Raw genomic sequence first — 14,512 nt, 5'->3', positions numbered from 1 at the left:
AGGCACCCTTTGGGAGGACAAGGTCCAATAGGCACAAGCTAGCTGAGGAACAATTTAGGATAGACATAAGGAAAAACTTATTTTCTGTAAGGGTACCTAGAATCTCAGAGGTGGTGCAGTCACCATCCCTGGAGGTATTCAAGAGGAGGCTGGACAAGCACCTCATGGAGCTCATTTGAACCCAATTACCTCCTACCTATGGCAGAGGACCAGACTCAGTGATCTTACAGGTTCCTTCCAGTCCATCTGTTCCATGATTTTAGGACGTTTCTTGTAAACAAGAATGTGGCTGTGATAATAGCACAGCACCCTCTAGTGACAGTACAGTTAAGCAATTGTCAGTATTCCTATTAGAAATCACTCTGCATTTGCTCTTTATAAACTCATGTTGTACTGATCACTTATTTCCTTTTGCTTTTTGCACTGTGTAACTGGAGAGATTTTTCTGCACCTCTAGAACTGGTTTCCCACACTACAGCATCTTGCCCAAGTTCTTTATGTGCTTGGAGAGTTTAATTGAAGTGATTGCAGTTCTGCTGACGTTTCCAGATGAGTTTGGAGCTTCTCCTTGGATCAGGCATAGTTTATCAGATAAAAGATGGCAGTGCAAACATTTTCTTTGCTATTGTCAACATTGACCCACTATTTCAGAGAGAAGGCTTGCAATTTTTTATTCACCACTGCTTTCTTTGCTGAAAGAAGTTGAATGATACAAGTTGCCTCTGCACAGCTCAACTCGGTGTAGATGGCTTGTTACAGCATAATGAGTAATGCCAGGTATGCAGTGCAGAACATCATAAGAGCATGATCCTTGGCAAGAGAATCAAGAATTAAAGGGCGTCTAATTCAGTTCTTCTCAGTTTCTGTTGACTGGGATAGCACCTCTCGTATCAGTGTGCAGCTGATCTTTACCCAATCCTCAGCTACCACTGGAAAAATTGTAAATGCCTTTGATGAAGATCTATATCCTAATTCAGGATGTCCAAACGGTACAGACTTGAGAAATTTATACATATTCAGGCCCATCTCGAGTCCTGAGAGGAAGGGGTGCTCACTTCAGATTTATCAGTATACCAGGAAACTTAAATAAAAAATATCTTAAACAAATGTACCATGTATAACACATTCCTTCCTTCAGTGTATTCTTATGTAAGATGATAGTTTTGAGAACAAAGAAAGATTATGGACAAGTTGCTATCTGTTTATCCAACAGTTGCTCTTCTAAAGGAGACCAGAGTTTCCTTCATTGATTACATTGCAATAACTGTTCAGGATCTCAGGGGAAAATAGTTACTGTGGACCACTTCTTCTTATGGGATTGGGCATTACTATGTGATGGTTCTTTCTAATTTGGGATTAATGTTCCTCTGGGGATAGTGTTGAAAATATTTCACTTGGCTAAGATTCCAAAATTGGGGATGTATTTAGTAACAATTCTATGACTTCTTGAAACCCAGCCATGGGTTTCTTAGAAGTTGCGTAATGCTCTTGGACTTAGTGTCATGATCAAGACTGTAATAGTCTGAAGATCCCTTCAGCTCATCATCTGGATAACAGAGCTGTCCACCAAAAGGATAAGAAGCTTTTCTTTCTGGGGGAATTTCTTGAGTCAGAGTCTCATAAAATAGCATATCTTAGAGGCCACCTTCCTGTCTCTGCTTTAAAAAGGTTACTACTGTCTTATGTGCCCAAATTTTGTAACGGGTCCCTCCACTTTGGGGGGGGGGGAGGGATACGCACTCATTGCTCTTCCTTTAAATTGTTTTTTCTGCAGTCCTCCACAGGCTTAGTCTTGAGTGCATACTCCTGCAATTGTTTTCTTTCACTGGAACAAATGAAAGAATGCTGTACTGTAGTGAACAAATGGCCATGGGCTGCCATTAGTGCCAGCTGTGCATCCAACTTCATGTCTGTGGATTTTCTTCTTGTTCTCTGCCAGCCAGACTACCAGCAGTCCTGCAGCAGATTGTCTTCTAAAATTAAAGCTCTTCAAAGTATAAATACATTCAGTGAAAGTTTAATTGCAGCATGACTTCTTATTATAAGATTCATTTATATATGTTTTTTCAATTGTATTAATTATTTTTATTGTAGTTTTTTATATTGTACCATGATAATCATGTCTATCAAGACAAAGCTTTACTTTTAAGCCGAAATGGAAGACTCATTGGGGTAACTTTTCTGTAGTAATGTTACCCTTCCTCACCTTGATGGTTTTCTCCTTCCTGTTAGTGCAATGGGAAGCATACATGAGCCTGATTTGTGAAGTACTGCCCATAGGATTTTACAAATCAGGAGGCTGACTGTTTTCACTCGTATATGATACCTAAGGCATTTGAATTCAGCAAAGTTACCCAGGAGCCATACTACTGTCAGTGAACGAACTGGTCTCCAGCTCTCTCCTAAGCTTAATTTTGCCCACAGATTACTAGTATGGTGGGAGTAGGGAAAGACAGTAGTGAAGGAAAATAAGAAAGAACAGAAATGGAGCACTACAGTAAGAAGAAATGACTTGGGAAAAACCCCAAAGAAATGTAGATGGGGGGTGGGGCAGGGGGGAGGCAGAGCTTCCTGTTTCATTCCCTTTATCTGGCTGGGATTTAGTGATCTTTTTTTCCATAAGCCACAATTCGACCCTTGAAGATCAAAGAGTGCTTTTTGCCAGTAACATCAGCCACCCCATCTGATTACAGCTGATGGCATTTGACAAGAGATCAATTTAGTCAACTGCCAGGAAAAGCAGTAGCTGCAAAGTAGTGTTTGAGTGATACTGTAGCCATGATGGTCCAAGAAATATGGAAAAGGAGAAGGTTTTTATGGTTGATACCTTTTATTAGACCAGCTGCATGGTTGGGATAGACTTAGACATTGGCGATGTGTAGGAGGTACACATGCATTCCCTGACCTTGGCAGTGCACCCCCTGCAAAAAGTGCCACCCACACTACCAGTGGCGCCTGCGGACAGTTGCTGCTCACCAACCCCTTTCCCCCCTCGCTGCCAACACCGCCAGCAGCACCTGCAAACGGCCTCTGATTGCCACTGGCAACTGCCAGCGGCATCTGCGGGTGAACACCGACCGCTGGTCAGAGCTCACCACCGACACCACTACAGCTGCCTGCAGAAGCTCGCCCCCACCTCTGCCTGTGTGCGGTTGCTGTGCCCCCCGAGCCTCCAGGGGCACGCAGCAGTCATGGACTTTGACAAGCTTTCAAATGTAGTACATTCTTTTTTTAGGCACTACAGTGCATTCAAAAGCTTGTCCAAGTCTAGCCCAACCTTACAGACGGTCTAAAAAAGATAACACCTGCAAAAATCCTTGCCAGCTGCGAAGTAGAAATTTTCTGTTTGTCCACATAGAAATTGAACTGGGAAGGGATGACAGAGACAGGGAATAGTCCTTATCTATCCTTGATAATATTTCTAGCCAGATAGTTAAGAAGAAACTCTTCTGCTGTAACTGTTATGGGGAATCGTTTCCCCAGTGACTAGAAAAACTATTTTATTCATAACTTAACTCTTGTCTGTGGGAGCAAATGGGTGTGTCCTGTGCTGCTTGATGGGAAAGTCCTATTCTGTAATTTATTTTAAGATGGAATATTTTACTTTACTCAGTAGAGGAAATGCATCATAAAGGCCATGGTATGGCGATAATTAACTGCTTGTTCTTGTTAGTAACATACAGCAGATTATGGCTAGCAGTCTTTTGTATCAACGACTGTGAGTATATGGAGCCAACTTTGCCCTGGAAATTCCCGCTGTACTTTTCATCTGTATTTGAGGTGTATCATTAGTAAGCATCTGTGTTTGATTTATAACTCAAAGTAACATTACCTGGATAAAACCACCTTCACGTGTCATAGTCTGGAAACCTAGTCTGTAACCTCATCACCCCTTCTTGTGAAGGGCTTAATCAAAAAGTTTTTTGAAAGTACAAATTAATTTTTGAGCATTCTTCAGTTACCTGTTATTTTATTGGCATGCTGTTTTCTAGCATGTTGAAGAGACATCGTTTTTTGTTTTGGTTTGTGTGTTTGGATTTTTACATGACCCTCCTGCTTGGTCCCTGTTACATTATCCCAATATTTGTAATTGTTTTTAATTATCAAATTGCCTAGTTTACCTGATACTGAAGGTAAAGCACCTTGGCTATCGTTCTTGGGTCACGCTAAATGTCTTTTTTTAAAGATAAGTATACAGTATATACAGTTTATCTTTCATTTGTTGCCTCAGTAGCTGTTTGAATGAGAAATGGCATGTTTTTGTGAGCAACTCAGACCCTTCTTATAGACCTATCAACTATACTGTGGCTTGATTCTATGGATATGTAAAGAACACAAAGTATGTTTCACATGGTGCAATCAGCCCCTGAAGAAACAAAGATGGGAGAGTCGTTTGATATGGTGGAAAATGCATGTAGTTTAAGTGTGGTAGAAGAAAAGAGCAATAGTAACTGCTACTCCTCAGTCTCAGGAAACATGGACATATCTGAAAAGATCTAAACAAAATGGGCAATTTTCAGTTGAAATTAGATGAGACTGAAGAAGAAAGAACTTGAAGTATTGAGGTGAGTAATGCCATTCATGAATGTTACAAAGAGAGCCTATGTCATGTCAGGCTATGTAAATCAGAAAAGGCTTTTGAAGCTTCAGTAAATAATAATACCTCTTTGTAAACATAAACCTGGAAAATAGTTCTTTGGTTGCTGTGGTTTAAAAATTAAATAAAGTACAGAGCAGGCAGCAAGGTGGTTTCTAGCATTTGAAAAAAACAGTTCTAGAAGGAGTCAAGCAAGTTGATGCCAGGGATGAATTTGGCTGAATGTGCTCAGCCTCAGAAAACCATCTCATATATTTTGCTTAATTCAAATCCATTACTATTTTGTTTTCACAAGAAACAATGCTGACTTGGGTAATGGGACTTTTGATCTGGATTGTTGCAAGGAAGGAGGCAAATGGATTGGCTGAACAGCTCGCAGGCTGTAACACCACACGTGCTATATCTTGGAAGTTCTGGACAGAGTTCAGTGCCATTGTATCCATTATCAGTAGTCTAAAACATAATGATGTCTCTTTAGCCGTGGTGTGTGTAATTTATGAAAGTAAAGTTGTTGATCTGGTTAAGTAAATGTATTCCAACTGCAGTTACAACAATGGCCTCGTTTGTTAAATGGCACAGCCATTATAGCACAACTATGCACACAAAAGATAGAGCATATCACATGGGGCTTCTTACAGGAGAATTTGACCAGGCCCTATCCCCTTACGAAAAGGGAGGTGTCAAACTTCTAATGGCAATCTCCAGATGGAATAATCCTCTGGTAAAAGTATACTATGCAAACAGCATGGGAATCTCTGTAAATAATGTAGACGTACAGCACTACCCTAGTGTTCGTCTGATAACAGAAACAGGGTTAGAAGTCAGTCGAACAGTAGATGGTGGCTCCAAGTGCTTTGCTTCTGTGAGTGCCAATAGCACAAAAAAGCTTGGTCCAGTTGGTGCAAAAAAAGATAGTTAATGAAGCAGTATGAATAAAAAATGTGGTATGTGGCTTGGGATAGTCCCGTTTTATGATTCAGGGAAAAACTTGTCCAGGAAACAGAAGGATTCTGCCTGAGCTTAACAAGTACAATTCAAATCAGGACCTAACACATTCTTGCCAATGAGCAATGCAAGCACTCTGAGTTTATCACTGCCCAACGATATAAGGGATTTGATGATTGACGTGTTTCTCCCCCACACACAGAGTGACATCTATACATACAAGGTCTATCTAGTAAAACACACAAACCACAGCTATTCTCATTCGACAAAAAAATTCAGAAGATAAATAGGATATCAGAATAGGGAAAAATGCCCCAGTAGACAATCCCAAAAAATAGTACTGTTCATCCAGTAGACAAAACACTAAGTTTGGTGTTAATGACAATACAGGAAGTGACTGCAATTTTGTTAATTGGGATGTGCTGCTATCTGCATCACGTACATCAGAAAGTCAGATTGCAGAACCAGATTGGAAAGGAATTAGCTTTGGCTGTAAACAAAGGTGAAGCAACCAATGATACCCACCTTATTAAATACTGATGCTTATTTGCTAATCATTGCTATTGTATTATGCTTTGTAACATTGTACAACAACGAAGCACCATTGATCAGTTGTTACTCGATTGGGTTATGTGTACATGAAGTTTTCTTCCTCATCAGAAAGTACAAACTATGCCAAAACCAGTAAAACAAAGTGGCAGGAATCGCCATCTATTATTTACTGGACTGTTGAACCAAAACCATGAAACTGTAGTGAATAGGTAATAAATTTAAAAAAAAAACAATGGTGATGTTACTGCATAAAAAGCAATCCTTGTGGAGGATTCAGGAATTGGATATGTCTTTTGTATTACAGGTTCTCTATGCACAATTTTTTTTTCTAGTCCTTAGAAATCTTTGTTTTCTATCCGTGCCAAAATTTTAAGGGCTTTGCTAATTTGATTTTATTTTTAAGTTTAGCATTATTAAACATTGTTAGCAAATTTAATAACATTCCACTTTTTTGCTTAAGCACCCTTTTAAATAGCATGTTCTGAGCAGAGTTTGAAAAAAATGTCTTTCCCCTGGTTTGCATCAACACTTCAGTGCCAGTCATGCCACGGCGCACTTCTTTTTTTTTAAATTTGTACAATGTTTTCTTCCCATTTAATTTAATTTTGCTGCTACTTTTACTAGTTCACAGCCTAGTGAAGGGCTTTGAGGGAAGGCATGTCATCCACAAGGCAGTGAAATTGGCTATCCCATGAATCTTGCCAAATGTACAAATTAAAATGACAAAGCTAATTATATTTTTATCTGATTTCTTTTCTCATCATTTAACATATTACTTAAATAACAATAGTGCAAATATTAGGATGGAAATAAGTTGATGGTGCCTCAAATCTTGTTCATCTAGAAGTTATGCAGTTAAAAATATTTAGGCCATCATTCTTTGAATTGGCAAGTTAGGTCACTTGAGAAACATCTTAGGAAGTAATCTTTCTGGTCATGTTCAGGTAAGCTGAATCCAGGACAGTATTACAGACCAATACTCTAGACAGGTGTGATAAACAAGAGGATCAATACCTTAATAAGCACTAAATAAGTACTGTTTTCATGAATAATAAAACCCTTCCCCATTCTCATTTTTACCTTTTCTTGCCTTTCATCCCCAGCCCAAAGAGCCGATTGATTCAATTAAAGAAAGAAAAGCTAGAATACACTCCTGGAGAGCATGAACATGGGTTGTTCCCAGCCCCCATTCATGTTGGTGAGTTCTTCATATGTTCTTTATTGCTGGTGGGGAAAGGTGCCATTTCTTAGGTGGGGTTAAACTGTTCTGTTTGGATTTTTTTGTTTGAACAGAATTGTCTCAGAGTCTGACCAAAGCAAATTATGCTTCTGTGCTTAGTTGGTTAGTGATTTCTTTCTTTTGTATGAATTAATGTGGCTGTGTTGCACAATTGCATTGTGTCCTTGGAGGCTCAGGTTTAGCATGCAGTGCAGTGATCTTGTTCGTTCTTGCTGTGAGGCCACGACTTCCAGTTTATTTGTACCAGCAGACACAAACAAACTTCTGCAATAAGGATAAGGCTGCTTTAATTACTCTGTATTGGGGAGCTGGAGAGTGGCTTAACTACAGAATAGAATTACAAGGTTTAATTCTCTGCCAAATAACTTTACTAGTGCCTGCTTAATGAGGGCTAGGGAATGTTCCATAGTCTCTAGGCTCATTGCCAGGGTACTTGAAAGAGCCTTTTGTTTCACCCAGCGAGGTTGTAGCAAATTCCCAACAGATTTAGCTGTTTCCTAGAACCGTCTGTGGATAAATAAAACTTTAAAAATAAGAACTAATTTAAGAGCAAGTTGTACAGAAAACATTAGACTTATTTTTTTCCAGTTTTCTCACTCACAGAGGTATGCATGTGAACCTAAAGGCATACGAAGGGGTTTGTTTAGGCCCAGGAAGGCCATGAGATGATGGTATAGGGTTGACTTCAACTTCAGATCTGTGCAAAAATGTCCCAACAAAATGTTAAGACTGCATTTAACTAAACATATCCTGGTGTCTTTGGTGTCAAATCATGACACTTGGGTAGCCAAGTTCATAATGGCCTATTTCCTCCTCTAAGGGAGGAAGGAGCACTGGAGATGAAGGCTGCATCCTGCTGTGAGTGGCAAGACCCAGCCTGCACCAACAGCTATGAACCACTTCTGAAAACTTAGTTCAGCCCTAGGTCACCTGACACACTGTCAAGACTAGTCTGATCAAGTCTGTGCTTAGCATTTTCAGTACTAGTTAATGGGAACTGAGTTTTTTTTAATAATGTTCAATGCTGTTGAGTTTGGTAGAATCATAGAAAATTAGGGCTGCAAGGGACCTCTGGAAGTCGCATCTAGTCCAGCCCCCTGGTCAAAACAGGACAATCCCCAACTAAATCATCCCAGGCAAGGTTTTGTCAAGCCAGTTCTTGAAAACTTCTACCACCTCTGTAGGTAACCCATTCCAGTACTTCACCACCCTCCTAGTAAGAGAGTTGTTCCTAATATCCAACCTAAAACTCTATTGCTGCAACTGGAGCCCATTGCTCCTCGTTCTGTCATCTACCACCACTGAGAACAGTCCAGCTCCATCCACTTTGCAAGCACCCTGCAGGGAGTTGAAGGCTTCTATCATATCCCCTCTCAGTCTTCTCTTCTCAAGACTAAATAAGCCCAGTTCCCTCAATCTCTCTTCAAGTCATGTTCCCCAGCCCCCAAGCCATCTTCATTGCCCTCCACTGGACTCTCTCCAAAGTGTCCACATCCTTTCTGTAGGGGTGGAGGAGCACAACTGGACACAGGACTCCAGATGTGGCCTTACCAGTTCAAATGGAAGGGAAGAATCATTGTCCTCGATCTGCTGGCAGCGCTTCTACCAATGCAGCCTAGTATGCTGTTAACCTAAATCCTTCTAGACTCAGAGAAGGCGAGTGTGTCAAACCTTACTTGAGATTTCCTAATTAGAAAGAGCCAGTGAATAACATATGACATAGCTCCCCTCTTCATCTTCCAGTCATATAGCTGTTCAGATTTGTAGTATGTGTCCTCCACAAACTGTCTGATGCTAGTTGACTTAGGAAGTTCAGTGACGTCATTTCTTATATAGAAATGATAGAATGGGCTGCAGATACACTCTGAAGTAATGTACGTTAAATTTTATTCAGGTCACTTTTGCTGCTTAAGAAAGAAAAAGTGTTATGAAGATACGGAGCTAGAGGTCAGAGAACCCTGCAGTTCATGGAGAGATGTAATTGCTTTTAGGGAATCACTGCTCTCTAGCAGAGCAGAGCTAGTAAAAAGAGCCATTTGCCGTCTCAGCAGCAGTTTTAATGCTCACTTTGGTAAAATATGTAGGAAACAAAATTAACCTTTGTGAGTAGGTCTGGTGGGATATGACATACTGTAAACTAGAATGGTTACTAAATAATGCCATTCACTTCCTATTACCATATTTTTAATAAACTCACTAGTATTATCCATCTCAGAAGAGCTGTATGCCATGGTTATGGCATACTGAAAAACTCGGCTGACTCTTACAAGCACCCATCTGAGTACTAATTTGGCAGATATTCCAGAGGAGCAGTCAGAAGAACAGTCAGCATCAGCTGTTTGTTTTGTAGACATATCAGACTGAATGGAAGCCCATTTTTAACCCTACCCTGTTTTCCCTACTTCAAGGGCAGTGGTCCATAGATCAGAAAATTTCACTCTAAATTAGGCCAGGAACCAGTCCTGTATAGTCCTTGTGTTTAAAAATGTTATACTGAAATCTCGTGTTAATATATTTATATGGAGAAACAACAATAAGAAGACTTATTTGCAGTTGTACATAATTTGGGGACAGGGAGTAGTGAAAAGCAAATACCAGTGTAAATCTTCACCTGAATGATAGCTGTGGAAATACCTTACAGAAAGGAACTGTTAGTGCACTGTGGGGTGCAGAACATCAGCAGTTCACCATTATATACAGTGTCCCTTAGTAATATAATTGCAAACATTAGTGTGCAAAATATGGCAATAGCAAAACAGCCCTCTTATTAGGGAAAATTGATTTTTTGAAGATTACAAAGCAAGTCTTTTTATATCTGTAAAGTGTGTTCTGCTCCTCCAATCACTCACTCGATAGCGACTCTTAAGAGCATGCCTGCAGGGATTCTGGCATCGCTGTTAGGATTTTTGCAGTTAGTATTAGAATTTTATGATGTTCTTAAGGATCAGTCATCAAAGTGCAACTTAAGACCCCTCCTCCTTACCCCAGTTTCTCTCTTGCACCCACACCAGCAAGCCATTCTCGTAACTACAAGTACAGTTTGTGACCCTTCTGAATAGACAGCTATTCACTCAGTACCCATAAAATCAAGCCTAGCTGTGACAGTACTGTAAAGTGCCAGAAACACTAGCATTTTGTGGTCCTTTTGGAGTGTTCTTTACGGACATGTTTCTTGTGCTTCCCCTGATAAACAAAATGTTCTTTGAGGATTCTGCTATTCTGCCTTTGTGGCTTGCTAGGACTGAGGTGCCCTGTCAAAATTATGGCTCTGTGCCCATGTGTTCTTGTATGTGAATACGAGCATATGACTTATAAACCTTTTTTTTTTTTTTTTTTTAGGAAAGTATCTGAGACAAAAGAGAATAGACTTCCAGCTGCCTTATGACATCCTCTGGCAATGGAAACACAATCAGGTACAAAATAAAAATGTTACTAGGTGCCAAGATAGCATTCACAACCAGTGAAAAGAGGAAAAACAGATCTCTTATGCCAAGCCACATTTATATTTTTTGAGTATTGATAAATATTTTTGTTTATTTTAGTGACTGAGAAAAAAGTATTTGTGTATATATTTAATGTGGACAATTTCCATTTTTCCCTCCCTTGCAAAATAGGAGCAGTTCAGTTGGTTTCTGAGACAGCCAATCTTTATTTTTGCTGACTTTTATTTTGGTAGGCTACATACTTTCTGGAGGGATCTTGTTTTAGACGCGCCTTGGGAGAATTCAGATGTACTGCCAACAACACTGAGAAATTTCAGACGTTATTTTTCTTGGATCTGTCCCAGCAGAGGGGAATTTATTTTTCACTTGCAAGCTGAAATTTTCATATTGCAGGAACTGGAGAAAGTGTTTAACGGTGGCATTCTTTTTAAAGAGCTTTAAATATGTGCAAGCCTAAAAATAGGGATTTTTTTTTCTTGAGAAGTTTCCACCAGTAATTTAACACTGCATTTAACGCAGGAGGGTAAAACCATCCCCAGCTCTGCAGAAAGGAATGAGCTCTAAGAAATGTAACCTAACCATGTAAATGATTGTAACCAATTTCCAAGATGGCTCTGGTTCCAGGCATTCATCAGAAAGCTACCATATCTAACCTTAACACAGCAAAAGTTGTTGATATTCTAGTGGTGCAGAGTTTCTGGTAATGGCCTGAAAACAATTTATTTATGTCCATTTTATTATGTAATTATAACATAATACTTCACTATAATTACTATTCATTAGATAATTTAACATTATTTGATGTATCTATTTGCTTATGTGTTCCTTAGCCAATATAGGAACACTGATTATAAAATCATTTTGTTATACGATTTGTCCGTCACATTTAACATTGAAGAGTGTTATTAGTAGAACACATGCCCATGCAAGTAAATCATCATGTTTATTTTAAAACTTGTTTAAGAGAAGAAGTTATTTGCTGTTGCACATAGAATTATGCTGCAGTCTCCTTCGGCAAGAGTTCAAATCATAAATACGCAGCAATATTAATCCATCTTCCCTCTGGTCTTCTCTGAATGTAGCAAAATAATTAAGTGATGGGTTTTGATTATTCTCTTCTTTTTGCTTATTTCATTGTACTATCAATATGTTACAGTGCTGCTAAATCTGATGCCATTCTGCAAAGTGACTTTAAATAAGTTTTCTTCAGTGCTAAGAAATAATAATAATACCCCAAATGGTTGAAAATTAGCTTGCCCCCATGGATTTTCAGGCAACATGGGGGGTGCAAACCAATTAGGGAAAGTTGCTTACTGAGCTCTTTAACCAGGCATTCTGTTTAAATACATTTTAACCACTCCTCTGATGCTCCCTTGCAGAGAAATAGCATGAACCTAAGAGAGAGTTATTTGTGTATATTTTATCTAGTAATTAATATAAGCATTCTCCATGTAAAACTTGTCCATTTCTGTTATCTCTGAATGGCAGCTGCAGTTTTGCAATATATTAAGAATCTATTTTTCTTTCTTCTAGCTGTATAAAAAGCCAGATGTCCCACTTTACAAAAAAATCCGTTCTAGTAAGTAATTTTTTTTTTAAATTTTTGTTATTTCTATAATGCAGCACTTCTTAACCAGGGGGTGGGCCTCAGCATCCTGAAGTGCTGCAAGATCCTTTTAAGGGTGCTGTACAATAACAGCATGATTAAGTATACAAACACCTACATGTGAGTCACAAAATAATTTCAGAGATCTCAAATAGAATTCCATAGTGTCAAAAATATTCTAATCTGTTGTAGTCTTTCTGAGTTCTTTGCAACAGAAGAAGTTCTGTATTATGTCTACATAGTAAAAGAAATGAGTGAAAACTACAGGCTGGCATTTTCTGAAGCAGCCTGGAGACTAAAAAGGTTGAGAACCACTGCAATAATGCATTAATGGAGATGTACCTATTATATAAGCTGCATCATTATGAAACTTCTACATGAGATCTACTTTTCCATCTCCTGTTTTTCTCTGTCCTATCCAAGCCCCTTCCCACCTTCTCTTCTGATCTGTCACTTGGGTGGAAACATTTTAAATAGTTCTGTGTTTGTGAGGAAAAAATATTTTCCCTTTTTCCCTCCCCTCCCTCTTTCCAGATGTCTATGTTGATGTTAAGCCTCTTTCTGGCTATGAGGCTACAACCTGCAACTGTAAGAAACCAGATGACGACAATGGAAAGGGCTGCGTAGAAGACTGTCTTAACAGGTAAGAAATATCTTAACTGAGCCCAAGGGAATTCCCTAAAGAATCTGTTTATCCTAGGCTGATATTTTTGTAAAGAAAGTATTTTGATAGGTGTGATCAGGATCTCAACAACTTGAAATGATTCCAGTGCAAGAAAATATGAATGCAAAAGCAGGCAGAATAGTGTACTAGCTACTGCTCGAGTGATAAAAGAGTTTTTATGTGCATGTGCATCCTTGCTCTCACTGTCCAGATGGGAGCGCTTTCTCTGGGTTGGCTTTCACCTGTGCCATGGGCAAAGCTTTTACAACCTCATCTTTATTCCATGAGCCACAATAGAAATCTGTTTCTGGAAATCCTTTGGATGCAGTTTAGTTTGAGGACAGGAAGGATTTTTTTCAGTTGTTGTGAGAGTAGACTTCTTTGGTAAACTGTTCAGAAAAGAGTAGTTAGTGATGGAACAAGGCATAAGTGAAGCTTGAAAAAGGCAGCTCAGTAGAGGAAGGAAAGTATGAAGAAAGAACAGGAATCCCAGGAGAAACAGAGTACGTAGTCATTACTGCAAAGAGAAGAGCCAGGAAGAAAGTAAGAACAGAAATACAGTATAGGGAATTTGATCTCATCCAAGTTATCAGAATTGCTTACTGTGTGCAAGGGCATGAGATTTCTCCAACCTTGGGAAACTTAAGAGCTCGCTTTCTCATTTTTTATCATAACTGAACCAAGTTTATTTGTGAAAGTTTTTAATCTCTTGAGTGCTAAGCACAACTCTAGAAATCTGCATAAAGTCTAGGTTACCAGACAGATTGCACTTAAAAAAAAAAAACCCAATAATTTAGTTATATCTTCAAAAGTATCCCCACAAGGTGTGAAAAGACAGGGGTTTTCTGTTCCTATCTCCCAAGTGACATATCTGCAGCTTACTCAGACTATTTGAAATATTACCATAGTGTCCACTACCCACTCAGGTTCAGACCTGTATTACAGCATCACAGGAGGAATTCAGATGGATCATTGTACCAGAACTGTTCCTTCTCGTCCCAGAGATAAAACCATCCATAATCTTCTTCGCCAGGATTAAAACTATAACATTCTCCCAAAATTAATTTTGGGAGGTTGGGAAACTATGAGAACTGGAAAAAAAAGAATTGTTCGCATGTATAGTAGATATCCAAAGATCAGTAAAGAGGTGCCACTTCTTAGCCAATTAAAAAAAAAAATCTTAGTCTTATTTTCCTCTACACAGTGAGTTTCCATTGAAGTTCTTATGTATGAAGTTATATTGGTAAAGGAGACTAGAGGGTTAGGCATGGACACAATTGAAACTGTTGTTTATTGGTATAAAACTAGGGCACATAGTGTTTGAGGGGACTGATTACAGGTAAAGCTAGTCCAGGAAATAGGTTTACCACTTCAGGAGAAGTTTCAGCTCTTAAAAAAGATTGTTGATCCCAAATCAGGATGAAAATCTTCATAAACCAGCAATTTCGGGGGGGGGGGGGGGGGG

At 39.1% G+C, this 14,512-nt stretch overlaps 1 protein-coding gene across 6 annotated transcripts in view; it reads left to right on the top strand.

The window, feature by feature from the left end:
• Nucleotides 1-14,512, top strand: part of ASH1L (ASH1 like histone lysine methyltransferase) — a 108,520-nt gene that overhangs the window by 68,826 nt on the left and 25,182 nt on the right. For all 6 annotated transcript variants that reach the window (XM_019528093.1, XM_019528098.1, XM_019528084.1 and 3 more), the window contains 4 exons: nt 7,198-7,292; nt 10,674-10,747; nt 12,311-12,356; nt 12,918-13,026. In XM_019528093.1, the coding sequence (XP_019383638.1) occupies nt 7,198-7,292; nt 10,674-10,747; nt 12,311-12,356; nt 12,918-13,026 (324 nt within the window). The remainder of the gene's footprint in view (nt 1-7,197; nt 7,293-10,673; nt 10,748-12,310; nt 12,357-12,917; nt 13,027-14,512) is intronic.

This window comes from Gavialis gangeticus, unplaced genomic scaffold, assembly GCF_001723915.1.
Source record: "Gavialis gangeticus isolate Ggan-Ray unplaced genomic scaffold, GavGan_comp1, whole genome shotgun sequence".
NCBI classification, from domain to species: Eukaryota; Metazoa; Chordata; order Crocodylia; family Gavialidae; genus Gavialis; species Gavialis gangeticus.
This window is presented reverse-complemented; position numbering and strand designations above follow the sequence as displayed.